At 38.2% G+C, this 15,171-nt stretch overlaps 1 protein-coding gene across 1 annotated transcript in view; it reads left to right on the top strand.

Moving 5' to 3' along the window:
- The window catches only part of LOC125147897 (zinc finger protein 12-like), a 32,881-nt gene that overhangs the window by 15,921 nt on the left and 1,789 nt on the right, over positions 1–15,171 (top strand). Inside the window, exons 6-8 of the mRNA XM_047825317.1 lie at positions 3,398–3,524; positions 4,120–4,215; positions 5,748–5,788. Coding sequence (XP_047681273.1) covers positions 3,398–3,524; positions 4,120–4,215; positions 5,748–5,788 — 264 coding nt within the window. The remainder of the gene's footprint in view (positions 1–3,397; positions 3,525–4,119; positions 4,216–5,747; positions 5,789–15,171) is intronic.

Raw genomic sequence — 15,171 nt, 5'->3', positions numbered from 1 at the left:
ACATGTAAAGTATAAATTAATTCTGGAATATAATTTTATGCTAGAAACAAGATGTACTGAAAGGATTCATAAAAGGACACAGAACCCCATCATTGACCAAATTGGAGTAGCTTAGCACCAAAAAGAGTGACTGGTTATTATTACACAGTGACCAAAAAAATGTCCATGAGTTTCTAGTGATACAGACGAGAGAAAAAGACATAAGAGGAAGGGGGAAGCTCTTCTTTACTTAAAAAAAAAAAAAAGCCAACTAACAAATATGGAAGAGAGAGGGTAAAAAAATCACCATTTTGTAAGCCTTAGGGCAATAATTAATTTGGCAGGAATCATCCATTGATACTAAAACCACTGATTGAAAGGTTGAAAGTGAACAGGATAATTATATGGCCTCAAAATATTGCTTTGCTGCCCATGGATTACTCACCAGTTACTGGGAAAATATGCCTTTACAAAGGAGAGAGCTGGTGACCACCACTTTAACCAAACGATCATACTAAATTTCACCAAGAGAAGGACAATGGGATGTTTAGACCCCTATATGTTGCAGTAAGAGGCATGTGATATCATCTCTTGTTTTTTTGTCCAAAAGATAAGAAGTTGCTCTGCATTTAATCATAAACAATCAGACAAATCCAGAGAATGGGATATTCTATAAGGCAACTGGCCTGGATTATTTAAAAAAAATCAAAGTAAACAAAAATGGTAGAGAGGCTCGTTCTAGGTTAGAGAAGATGGAAGAAGCATAGGAACCAAATGGGATGTGTGAGAATTGATTGAATTCTGGATTGAGGAACTATTTTGAAGCACTTGAGAAATTTAAATAAGGATTGTGTTTTAGACAATTTAATTGAATTAATTTTAGTTTCTTTAGGTATGAATGTGGTGTATGAGAACAGGGCCTTATTGTTAGGAAATACATGCTGAAATATGGAAGAGTGAACTGTCATGATAGCTGCAGGTTTCAAATAATACAGCAAAAGATACAATTATATATAGGAAGAGGTAAAGCAAATACTGCAAAAAAAGGATTTAGGTGATGATAATTCAAGTGTTCATTTTATGTGTTTTTCAACTTTTTTTTTCAGGTTTGAAAATCTGAATTAGAAAGTTAGAAATAAAAACCATATCATGGCATACGTGTATGGTCTAGAGCTTAGTGTCTAATACCATTCCCCACTAAAAGGAACCAGGGCTCGCTCTTTAGAGAAATGGCTGATTCCAGGGCTGGGCAGGGTATATATAAGATGAGTGTGGAACATCATTTTATGCCAGAAAGTAGAGAAGCACTTAAAGTAATCATGCTGGCATGTCAGCTTGAAGGGGCTTTTACTGGCCAAATCTGGGACAATGTGAAGACCAAAATAATTAAGTACAGTAATCAATTGTAAACCATTGGAAGAAAACAGAAATTCATGAGTCTATACTTAAATAAATGGCGCTGAAGAGAGGCTTCTTGCTTATGGTACAATGCTAAGAGCTAACTGGTAAATGTGGAGGAAACATAGGAGTTAGAAAAGCAGCATTTTATATCTGTCACAGTAGAGATCGCATCAGGCGAGAATCCTCAACTGATGCTAAACGTAGGAGACAGTCTAATGAGGATTAAGGGATTTACACGGTCTTAAAATCTCCCCACAGACTGCTTATTTGTTCTCAGGGAGATAAAAAGGCAGTAATTACACAGTGGAGAGATCAAACAACTCATTGCCTGGATGATGAGAATTAGCATTTCCATTGAGGGACAGATGACAGCATATGCCACGGATGGGATACCTGTGAAGGAAACATGAAACATCACCTATGGACTTCCCAGTCTAGATCACATAATCTAAATCTAACCACGAGGAAATACCAGGCAAACCAAGAGTGAACGTGCTATTTTTTTCAAAAAAAAAAAGTGGAGAACCATATTTTTCAAAGATGCTTATGTCCAAAGATAGAAGATATGGAAATGTTCCAGATTAAAGGAAGCTAAAAAAGACATGACAACAAAATGCATGGACACTAGGCTAGATCTGTACTGGAAGGAGGAACATATGCTGTAAAAGAGGTTATTGGGTCAACTAGCCAAACTGGCATAAGAAAGGTTACTTAGATAAAAGTACCATGCTAATGTTAAATGTACTGAGTTTGATAATTGCGATGGTTATATATACACCCTGAGTTATTTAGGAGTAAAAAGCCATGATGTGTATAATTTCACCTTCAAAATGGCACAGAAAAAAAAATTGTGTGTGCGTATTTTCTTATTTTTGTGTTTGTATGTAGACAGGAAGAGAATACATGCAAATGATAAATGGAGTCACATGTTAACAATAAGTGAGTCTGGGCATATGGGTGTTCTCTGTGCATATTTTATTTGCATCTTTTCTGTAAGTTTGACATCTTTCCATTTTAAAAATAGCATTATTGAGCCTGGTTTATATATTTTCTAAGGTGATTCAAATGTGCTATCAGAGTCGAGAACCACCTTTTCTAGAATGTTAAATCTGAAATCCAGATTTATCTGGATCATCCAGGGCTTATTCACATCTCTTCACTGGTTTCATGTTTTCTGGAATGGGGGGTCTCCAGAAAGGAAGGTAGACATCCCAGGAAGTGTGCAAAGCTATCCTATCAGGGTCTCTGAAAAATATGTTACAATTTGCATTTTATTTTTATCTAAAATTAAGAAAGTAATTAAGAAATAATGCTTGGATTGTCATTAGATGTACTTATATACATAAGTACAAATAGTATCACTTGAAATGATGGAGTGGTGATCAAAGGGTATTTGGAAACCATTGATATATAGGAACTTGTCCAAAATTATTCCATATCTGGCCCCTGAATACCTGTTGAGTATCTTTTTCTTACCATATCTGCTCATCCTGTTCATCTAACACACTATGCTATTTGCTTTCCCCTATACTTAACTTTTAAAATACTTCGTGCATTTTACCATGTGGAGGCTAATGCATATTCTTGCAAAGATTTTCAGCCTCATAGCACCGACCTAGTGACATGAATGGAACTGACTTTTCCCTCTTTCTGGCTACGCTATATACCTTGTGAACATTTCTAACCTAGCTCCTGTAGTACCTTATTGTAAAGGTGTTTGCATATCTACCAGAATGTTATTGAGAACAGGAACAAACACATCTTGATTTTTCACAGCAACAAGAGTGTTTCTGTATACAGGTATAGAAAGCTCAATAGGCCTTCCCTGTCCCCTAGCAATTAGTATAGTGACAAGATATTTGTAATACAGTATTTATTTCTCCCCTAAAAATGAAAACAGGGTGCATTATATGCATCAAATAGAATTTTTTTATAAGCTCTATCAATGCATGAAGCAAACATTTTGCACATTCCTCGGTGGTTAATTCAGATTAAACAGAATGTACTGTTTTTACAGGGATTAGTATCATTCAAGGATGTGTCGGTCAGTTTCACCCAGGTGGAGTGGCAGTGGCTGGACTCAGCTCAGAAGATCCTGTACAGGGATGTGATGCTGGAGAACTACAGCAAACTGGTTTCAGTGGGTAAGTAGAGTTTCCCAAGTAACTTCCTAGAGCATGAATTTCCATTCTGAGTTGATGAAACATGTCATACCTTTAAAGACGTGAATTGTTTTTATTTTTATTTTTACTTTTTTTTGAGAGAGAGAAAGAGAGAGAGTGTGTGTGTGCACGAGGGAGGGGGCAGAAGGAGAGAGACAGAGACAGAGAGAGAAGGAGAGAGAATCCTAAGCAGGCTCCATGCTTAGCAGGTAACCTGATGCAGAGCTCGATCCCACGACCCTGGGATCATGACCTGAGCCTAAGTCAAGAGTCAGATACTCAACCGACCGAGCCACCCAGGCAACCCCTTTAATTTTTATTGTTTTATTATATATATCTATATATATAATTTGAGTATAGTTGACATGAGTTGAATTGTTTTTATTGCTAAGGGTTTGGTTAAAAAAAATACTTAATTGCTTTAGGCCTTCAGGAAGGATGTCAGTGTCTTCACCTCTAGTGAGAGGTACTGCTCTGCTGGGGTTGAAATAAGCAATGTCATCATGCATGACAGTCCTTAGGCATCATGAAGCACAAGGTGTGTAGACGTGAGTCTTGTGTCATTTCTCATTGACAGGGTGTCTTACAATCAAACCAGATGTGATCTCCCAGTTGGAGCAAGGAGAAGAACCATGGATAATAGAGGTGATGTTCTCAAGCCAGAGTCTTCCAGGTGAGTTATTGTGTACCCAAGAGATGGAAGCTACTGGAAATCAGATCTTAAAGTGGACAGTTGGTTACTTGGCACCTGTAATATTTTCCTATGGCCGTTGTAATGGAATACCACAAACTGGGTTACTTAAAACAACAGAAATGTATTCTCTCACTTCTGGAGGCTAGAAGTACAAAATCAGGATGTCAGCAGGGCCATACTTTCTCCAAAGCCTCTAGGGGAAAATCCTTCCTACCTCTTCCTAACTTCTGGTGGTTGCTGGTAATCCTTGGCATTCCTTGACTTACAGCTGACTCTAATCCCTGTTTCTGTTATCATCTAGCCTTCCCTCTTTGTGTCCTCCCCTAATTTAGGGCCCACCCTAATCTAACATGACCTCATCCTAACTAATTATATCTACCAAGACCCTAGTTCCATATATCACATTCTGAGGTTCTGGGTGGATATGAACTTTAGGGACATTATTCAGACTACTGTGAGATCTCTGAAACATTTTTGGAAATCTCATTTTAGAGACTTCATACCTTCACAAATATTGAAGGATGTCTGACCACCATTTCCAAGATGTTTAAATTAACATTTTGTAATATCACCTTCCTCTTAGAATGTGCTCATTCTCTACTTGATGTTTATAGAGACACTTTGCACTCTGACATTACCCAAATCTAATTTCTAGTTACTGTATCTTCAATATTTATTTCTTCATTATTCTTCAGTTGCCCAGTTTCTTCCCATTTTTATATACTCCTTTTGATTTTCATCAATTTTGGATATAGTCTCTTTTTTTAAGTTTTGTTTTTTTTAATTTTTTTTTCAACGTTTATTTATTTTTGCGACAGAGAGAGACAGAGCATGAACGGGGGAGGGGCAGAGAGAGAGGGAGACACAGAATCGGAAACAGGCTCCAGGCTCTGAGCCATCAGCCCAGAGCCCGACGCGGGGCTCGAACTCCAGGACCGCGAGATCGTGACCTGGCTGAAGTCGGACGCTTAACCGACTGCGCCACCCAGGCGCCCCTTTTTAAGTTTTTTTAAGTTTTTCAGATCATGACCTGAGCTGAAGTTGGATGCTCAACTGACTGAGCCACCCAGGCGCCCCAAGTTTTTTTAAATGTTTATTTTTGAGAGAGACAGACAGAGTATGAGCGGGGGAGGGGCAGAGAGAGAAGGAGACACAGAATCCAAAGCAGGCTTCAGGCTCTGAGCTGTCAGCACAGAACCTGGCGCGGGGCTCGAACCCACAAACTGTGAGATCACGACTTGAGCTGAAGTTGGACGCTTAACCAACCGAGCCACTCAGGCACCCCAGTTTCTTCAGGAATAGCTAAACGTTTAGTGATTTACAAACATCTGTGCTCCATCATGTAACTCTGCTCCTTCCTTCTATCCTTTCATGGTGAAGTGCCTCATGTTTTTCTGTGTTCTGACTCACTATCCATTTTCTCTTTTGTCCCTGCTGCTAAGATTTCATAGCCATTGGGTTTTTGGCCCAGAATGATAATTGCCTGTATACCTTTGTGCTTTATTTCGTAGTGCTCAATATTCTCTCGAGAATACACCTAAACTTGTTTTTGGTAAGTAGAACTAATTTGGTCACACCTACCTTCTTTAACTACTTATCCTTCTGAAGTTTGTCTAGTTTACCACCCAGCACCAGGGCTCATCACACTGCTGGCATACAGGAAATATTAATTAAATCAATAAATCTTGATTTATGCAATCATTCCACTCAATCTAGGATTTTTTATTTATTTATTTATTTATTAAAAAAATTTTTTTTAATGTGTATTTATTTTTGAGACAGAGAGAAACAGAGCATGAGCAGGGAAGGGGCAGAGAGAGAGGGAGACACAGAATGTGAAGCAGGCTCCAGGCTCTGAGCTGTCAGCACAGAGCCCGATGCGGGGCTCGAATCCACGAACTGTGAGATCATGACCTGAGCCGAAGTCAGACGCTTAACCGACTGAGCCACCCAGGCACCCCAATCTAGGATTTTTTAAAAGGCTTTGTTTCATACCTCCTACTCTTCCTAGATGTTTCAAATCTATTAATCAATTTTTAAGGCGTCACCTGTCTTTATGTTCATGGCTCCAAAACTGGTGGCAAAATTACAATCATCGTAGTCAACAGCCTGTTGTGTTACAGCCTGTGATGCGCAAGGCACCGTTCTAAGCAGTTCACATGTATTAATTCATCTACTTCTCACAACCGTCCCCTGGGACATATACTATTATTATGTCTGTGGATAAACGAGCTGAAGTCCCAGGAGATTAAATTCCATGACCAACGTCCTCCAGTAAATAAGTGGTGCTCCTTGATTTCATACCCAAGTTACCTAGTACTAGAGACCATGCTCGTTAAAACTGTTCTGTGCTGCCTGTCGTCTCTAGTATACTTTACTTCTGCCTCACAGAGCAGCATTTGGCCTGTTGGAAGGTCACTTCCAGTGAGAAGTCCTACTTGCTTCATCCTCAGAATGTCAGAAACTGAAGTCATTAACTTTCCATTTTACAATGTCTATTCACTTTCCAAATTCTCCTTTTAGTCCCTGGGCTCTGTTGTTCTCCTGTTTGCATGGATTGAGTCATCCTGAAATTTTCAACTCTCCCATCCTCTCATACATTTTATCTTAGTATCTTGTTATTATTATGCTTTCAGTTCCCCCAGTGTGCTCAGTTATCATGAACTTCGACCAGAACCATATTGTCACATAGGTGAATTCTTATTTGTGTTTGTCAGATTTGATTACCAAAATTGTGACCTTTATCTTGATACTAACCTGAGAAGATAAATCTGGTACTTACTATATAGTTCTGAAATCTACAACTTTGTTTTATGTTTATTTATTTTTGAGAGAGGGAGACAGAGTGCAAGCAGGGGAGGAGTAGAGAGAGGGAGACACAGAATCTGAAACAGTTTCCAGGCTCTGAGCTGTCAGCACAGAGCCCAACGTGGGGCTTGAACTTGTGAACTGTGAGATCATGACCTCAGCTGAGGTCGAACACTTAAATGACTGAGCCACCCAGGTGCCCCTACAACTTTTTTTTTTAAAATAAGGACTATCATGATAGCCTTATGTTGCCTGTCCAAATTTTATTTTTCTCTATTTTCCCAAAACTTATCCTAAATTCCATTTAATCTGTATTTTTAAATATCCTGAAACATACCTAGATCTTTTATTGAACTGCGTTTTGCCTCCCTAGAAACTTTAATTTTATTGCTCACATTTTATGCTCAAATCCTAACTGTTTTCAAGAAACTGTTCCTTACCACTCTAGATGTATGACTTTAGACAAGCTACTTAATCTTTATATGCCTTAGTTTCCTCATCTGTAAAATGGGGACAGTAAGCGAACCTATCTGAAAGGGTTCTGAGGATTAAAGAAATTAAGTGTGAATTAGTATTAAATATGGTTATTGTTTATTAGCATCAGACGTTATTGTTTTCTCCCTCCTTGTTTTCCACTTGCACATAGGTGTTCTGCCAAGACTTATGTGTGTTGATTCATGAGTTTATTTCTCTCAACTTACTTATGATTTTGCTAGATAAGTGCCTTTTTCCCCCTCTTGCTCATGTTTATGTGTACCAGAACTATATATATTCAGTGATTATCTAATTAGTTGGTAGAGGAGCCAGTTGAGGAAAAAACCTTTTTTCTTCCCTCCTAAAATTAATAGAAATTACAGATTGTGAACTAAGATATTAGCTCGAGTTAAGAAGATTATGATAAAGCAAGACTTTGAAAAAACCCCAGTAAGTTAGAATATTGTAAAGGGAAGAAATAGGAATTCATGATTAGCGTAGATTCAGTATTAATCAGCACTGATGAACTAAAATAACTAAATCAGCATTCAAAATAAATCTATTAATTTGGCCTTGATGCAAGGATCACCACTTGGTCTACATATTTCTTACTCAATGTTAAAGGTCACATTTGGACAATACTGAAGGTACTTGTATTTTATTGTCTTCTTTCCTTTTTTGATGCTGCAAAAGGTTCTTTTCCATAGATTGATTGATCAATAGGTGGAACATCACCAGTTATGAGGAATTTGCCTTTTCTTCTTCTGGGAGACTGGTCTTGAAGCCAAAACTCAACCACATTTAAGTACAATTAGAGAGCCAAGTCATAACCAATATAATTCATCAGGTGTGATTAATTTTCCTTTATTCCAGAAGAAGTCTGGAGAGGCCAGAACATCCAAGACCATCGATCCAGGCAACTTATATTAATCAAAACAAACAAACAAACAAACAAACACTGATTAATGAGAAAAATACTTCATGTGGGAAAGCAGTTAACATGGGTATGAATCCTATAGGTTCAAGAACAGTTCACTATAAATGTGACTCACAGGAGAAAAGTTTGAAACATATTTCAGAGTTAATGATTGGTAATAGAAACTGGGTAAGAAAGGTGATTGATGGATGTGATGTATGTGGAAAGTCACTTTTCAATATTAAGCTTGAAGAAATGTCTACTGAAATTAATGAATATAATCAAAATGGGAAGGATATCTGTCTCACTTCCATTAGTATGGTGGCTATTTCAAGTTCAACAGAAAAGACAGAGACTGATCTCCACCTCTTTAATTAGCATATGAGAAACAAAAATGCACCACGCAGAAAAGACAGGGATTGCATATCCCTGAAACTGTAATTGTGTTGAACCTCCTAGACATTTACTCAAAATCTTTTATCAGTGCATTCTCATTTCACAGAATAAATGACTACTGACATACTACAGAAAGAAACAACAAAATACAAGAGGAATACATAGCCCAGCTTTCAGGCCCAAGATGAGAATCTGAGTCTTTGTTAGAGTTACAATATATTTATACTGTACATTTTCAAGAGCTCTCTGAAGACAGAGCTCTCCCCCCCGCCCCTGCCGCCCCCCAGAATTAAAACATCCTTTTTTTTTTTTTTGGTCATAAGAAGCTGTATGAACTAGTACCAGATAACAGTTAATAAAATGTAGAACTTAGGGGCACTGGGTGGCTCAGTCAGTTGAGTGACCAACTCATTCTTGACTTTGGTTCAGGTCATGATCTCACGGTTTGTTGGGCTCCGTACTGACAGTGTGGAACTGGCTTAGAACTCTCTCTCCCTCTCTCTCTGCCCCTTCTCTGCTTGCGCTGTCTCTCACTCTCAAAATAAATAAATAAACTTAAAAAAAAAAAAAAAGGAAAATTGGGACTTACAGTCCTGATGAGGAAAGATTGTACAAGTGTGAATATTCCAGTTTGGGGTGGAAATGAGCAGGGTTTTATAGGATTGACAGGTGGGGAAGCCAGTGCTGTTGAATTAGCATTTAGTCCTTTAGAATGTGTGTCTTGACAAGGTAGAATACCTTGATCATTTTTACCATTTATCTTTTTGGTACAATGAAAAAAATATAGTATCAATTTCTCATGGTGGTTGTAGTTGTGAGATCATTACCACCAAAATGATAATGATCACTTAAAATATTTTAAAGTGAATCTTGCAAGGTTGCAGTGGCAACCTTTGCTTAGTTTGAGCATTTTCATTTTCTGTCATTTCTATTAACTAATTGGTATTTCTAACGGTTCCTATCTAGAATATTTACAGGTAATTTAGCACAGGAGCAAATTTGGAGCCAGCTTGAAAGAAAAAAGGAAGTTCACTGGCCAGAAAGCTATATATAAAACACAAAAACCCCATGATAAGTGATAAGCAGCATCCTGCTACAAATTTCCAACCCAGTAAATACTGGGGGTATTGGTCAAGGTAGCTTTAAGCACAATAGAAAGAAAAGATGAAGCTTCTAGTTTATTCATCTACTTCCTGCTTCCATAGTTTAAGTGCTGAGAGTATCCTATAATTTAAGGGATTCTTAGTAAATTAATCTGAGGAATTTCTTTTTGTTCTAGTCTAGAGCAAATATTTGTTCACTGGGAAATATATAACTTTTTTTTACCATCTGCATAAAATTTGTCAGCATCCACCTGTAAAGAGATGAATACAGGCTGATGATAGTCTGTTGCTCTAGGCTCCTAACCCAATTCAGTGGGTGTTGTAGAGTCCTGGTTTGAGCTGTCCCATGCTGAGTGCCTAATAAGATTCCAAAAGGGATGTGTAGATTTTTGGCATTACTCAAAAGATTATTTTCAGATTTTGTTGGAGGAAACTTCCTACAGTAAAGAAACACAGAGGTGCTAATTGCCAGCAGCTTTGTATAGTTTTATGATTTTCCACTTTTGATGCCCTAGTGTAAGAAATGAATAACTTAATAAGTTGTCTGGTGTTCTGCAATTATATTTACATCTTACCTGAGAGAGAAAGAGATCTTTATTGTCCTCAGGTACTGAGAAGGTGATAGCCAAACACACTCTTCTTAAAGTGGCTTGTCTGTTTGGATTACCATAAAACACCATTTTAGCTGACACCAGTATTTGGTAGATACTTTACCTTTGAGTCCTCCCGGAAATGGTTGCTCTCTCCATCTAAAAGTAAGCTTACAGAATCTGAAAAATTAATCTGTAGAGAGGAATTTGTTCCTAGGAGGCATTTCCATTGGCTTTTAAAAAATAGCTTCATTGAGGTATAATTTACATACCATAACATTCACCTACCATATGTACAATTTCGTGGTTTTGGTATATTTTTAGAGTTGTGCATGTCTCATTACAGTCCAACCTTAGGACATTTTTATCACCCAGAAATATTCCGTTGAATCAGTACTCTGTCTGTCTTTACTCTGCCATCAGCCAACACTGATATGCTTTCTGTCTTTATACATAACTGTTTTCTGGAACAAGATGTTGCATATAAATGTGTGGTCCTTTAGGTCTAACTTCTTTTATTTAACTAACTTGGTTTTTGTAGGTTCATTCATGTGGTGTTCCAGTTTCTCTTGTCCTCACCATCATTTGGTATTATCACCTGTCTTTCTAATAATCATTCTAGGGGGCGCCTGGGTGGCTTGGTCAGGTTAAGCGTCCGACTTCGGCTCAGATCATGATCTCACGGTCCGTGAGTTCGAGCCCCGCGTTGGGCTCTGTGCTGACAGCTCAGAGCCTGGAGCCTGCGTCAGATTCTGTGTCTCCCTCTCTCTCTGCCCCTCCCCTGCTCACTCTCTTTCTCTTTAAAAAAATAAATAAGCATTAAAAAATAAATGAAAAGATTTCCTGGTTTCGAGTTTTGTAAAGCTACATCAATCAAGACAGGGTGGTAGTGGCATAAATGTTGACAAATACATTACTGGGACAGAAAACAGAGTGCAGAAATAGACCAGAATATATATGGAGAACTGTATGAGCAAAATGCAAAGGCAATTCAATGGAGAAAGGGTAGTATTTTCCACAAATGGTGTTGGAACATTTAGATATTCTTATGCAAAAAACCCTTAGATCTTTACCTTTTACAATATAAAAGTTAGATAAAAATGGATACAGACCTAAGTGTTAAACCTAAAAGTATAAAACTTATAGAAGAAAACAAAGGAGGAAGTGTTTGTGATCTTGGGTTGCACAAAGCTATCAAAATAAATTTTGTGGTTGTTCCAAGTTTTGGGGTTGTTTGTTAAATGGCAATAGATAAGCAGAACAGTAAATTTAATAGTCTCAAGGCTGCTTCAGGAAAGACCAACACCAGTAGATTAGGCACCATTATTTAGACCCACCTGACTACTGTGGGTCTGCAATATAATTGTCTCCATCTAGTGCAGATCTAAATATAATTTAGATCTCATCATTAAGGTATCCAAAAGGTCTCATCATTAAGGTATCCAAAAGATTCTGGATTACTTATAAAATATTGACAACTTATTGAATGAAAACAGATGTACTCATTGATAGAACAAATGCACGGACTTTTTTTTCATATTATATCTGAAGCCCCATTGATGCCCCCTAGACCAAGCCACGTGAGTATGGGGAGATAGCTATGTAGTGGAATTAAGGGAGGTAGGTATCTTCCAGAAGGGAGGCCTGACAGAAGCCCCAGGGTGATGGTACTTGTTTCCATGCCCTAGAGAAGCGGGTCCCTGTGATGATTAATTTTATGTGTCAATTTGGCTGGGCCACAGAATTGAGATATTTGGTCAAATATTATTGTGGACGTTTCTCTGAGAGTGTTCTGGGTGAGATTTGCATTTAAATTGGTAGAGATTGCTCTCCTGGTTGGGCCTCATCCAATCAATTGAAGGCCTGGGTTTAAAAGGAATTCTTCAGAAGACTGCCTTCAGAGTTCATCTGCAATATTGGCCCCTCTTGGTTTTCAAGCAGATAGTCCTCAGACTCAAACTGCAACTCTTTCCTCAGTCTCTAGTCTGCCAGCCTCCTTCATCAGATTTTGGACTTGCCAAGCCTCCAAAATCACATGAGCAGATTCCTTAAAATAAATCCTATTACCTCTATCTCTGTATGTATGTACTCTTGGTTATGTTTCTCTGGAGAACCCTGACTAATACTGTCTCCTAGGATGGTCTTTCTTTGAGGGAGGCATAATCTTAGGATGGTGCAAAAGTTTCCAGCCTAGGGGTTAGGTATTAACACATCACCATCCTTTGACTCTCTCTCCTTGGATTTTTGAAAATCCTCTCATCATCTATTATATCCGCATATATTTCTCTCCAGCATATGCTCAGGCCTTATGAAACTCCCTTGACTAAACAGAGGAGCATTGAGGAGAAAAATCTAAATACTGGTGTCTGAAGCACCTGCGTGGTTCAGTCATTTAAGCTTCTGACTTCAGCTCAGGTCATGATTTCACAGCTTGTGTGTTCGAGCCCTGCACCAGGCTGTGTGCTGATGGCTCAGAGCCTGGAGCCTGCTTCAGATTCTGTGTGTGTGTCTCTCTCTGCCCCTCCCCTGCTCACGCTCGCTCTCTTAAGAATAAATAAACATTAAAATTTTTTTTAAAAAATAGTGGTGTCTGGTGAAGAAGAGAATGTGTATTGGGAAGCAAGTAACACAGGGTAGATGCAAGTTGGGGGCCTAACTTCCATTGCAGATGCCATGTAATTTCATGCCCATGGAAATCTCCTCTTTGATGTCTTTACTTAGATTCTATTTTCTAATTGGCAAGTATAAATTTTTTTAAGCACAATATTATGTGGTCATTTTAAGGGGGAAAATAAGGTTTTGTGCTGGGGTCCTGGGGTTCTAGCATTTCAGCTCTGGAGAGGATTGGCACTAGAAAGGTTATCACACCTTAGCTACATGAGCCTGTGATCAATAATTATGTGAAAAGATTTTTCTGAAGGTGGAGATTTTGTTCATAGATATTCATATATAATGAATGTTCTAAGAACAGTTAGGGATAGAGAGATGAAAATAACACTATCCCTGCCCACCTTACCTTATGTTTTAGCTTTTAAACCATAGCAGGAGAATGTAGTTATGAACTAAATGGATAAGAGAAAAAAATCACACTCAACTGAAGGAGCCAGACTGTCACTCCTGAGTCATTCAACACCTAACCCTAACTTCTCCCTTTAACACCCCAAGGTAAGAGAAGGGCAAGAGATGTTCTCCAAGTTTTCTAGGTGATTAGATTGTATTTGACTCATGTATTTAGGGCTAAGAAGAAGCTGGGTACCAGGTGTGCATTTATAATTCTATATGGTCTAAATAGGAATCTACTAAATTGGTTTTGTGCATTTTTTCTTAGCTACAGAGAAAAAGTCTTGTTTCCCGTATTTTACTAAGGTTGTCACTGTATCCATATTTATACAGTTTTTGAAATTAATTGTAAATATTTGTCATTAGGAGAGGTAGAGATTCAGGTCTGGCCAACATTTGTGTTGCCATGACGGCCAGAAGATTCTTTGCAGTCTGTGGCTCTCCCCCACCCCCACCATTAGGCTCAGGTGAGGACACCCCAGCATTAGGGCTGCAGCCTCAGCCCACAGTCTAGCCACACCAGCTGCAAGGACATCTGGGAATGCTGGCTCCGACTTCATCTCAGGAAAGCACAACACGTAGTGGGGGGAACTCCCAGACATGAAAAGTGGACAAAAGAATTACACAGTCCCAAAGCTGGACAAATGTCCCTACATGAACTGCAGAGAATTTGGGAGCCAGTGTAACCATCTCATTAAGAACTATAAAAGTGTGAGGGGCACCCGGGTGGCTCAGTTGGTTAAGCATCTGACACTTGATTTCAGCTCAGGTCATCATCTCACGGTCCATGAGATCGAGCCCCACATTGGGTTCTGTGCAGACAGCGTGGGGTCTGCTTGAGATTCTCTTTCTCTCTCTCTCTCAAAATAAAATAAGCTTTAAGAAAAACAAGATAATAATGGTGTGGGAAAATTTGACATAGAATTTCACACCTAAACAAATCATAGTTCCAGTTTTCCATTATTTTCACAATTTTTTCTTTAAATACATCACTTGTATTTGTTTGCAAGGCAAACATTTTAGTAGCAATACTTATGGTATAGCCCAAATGTTTTCCTGAAGAAGAACAAATAAACCAAACATCATTTTTTTTAATTCAATAGATTGTCCTTCATAGGAGAAACCAAGATTTTCTCAGACATCCAATGACTCCAAAGAAATGACACATAAACAAACAGAATAATTGTTTAATGCGAAACATTATGTTTGAAAAGCCAAAGACATAAACATGGGATGGGGCTAGCATTATGTCAGCAAACCAATAAAACCATTAATGGGAGAAAGTGTGTGCTAATAAGTCTAAGTAAAGTGTGCTAGTTTGGAAGGCTTCACAATGCCAAACTACAAAAGAAATATTTTAAAGGAAACGATAGAAGAACTAAAATAAGGAATGTAACAGCCCAATGTAAATTAAGAGAGAACAGGAAATTGAAGGATAGTACTGTAAAATACAAGAGAACAAAGAATTAGCTTTTCATAAAAATTTGTCAAAGGTTACTATTCTTATTGCGTGGGTGAGAGAAATTGATGATAAGGATGTTCAGGAAATATTTAAAGATGCTCTATTACAGAATGTGATTGTTTTTCT

This window comes from Prionailurus viverrinus, chromosome D2 (assembly GCF_022837055.1).
Source record: "Prionailurus viverrinus isolate Anna chromosome D2, UM_Priviv_1.0, whole genome shotgun sequence".
Taxonomy (NCBI): Eukaryota; Metazoa; Chordata; class Mammalia; order Carnivora; family Felidae; genus Prionailurus; species Prionailurus viverrinus.
This window is presented reverse-complemented; position numbering and strand designations above follow the sequence as displayed.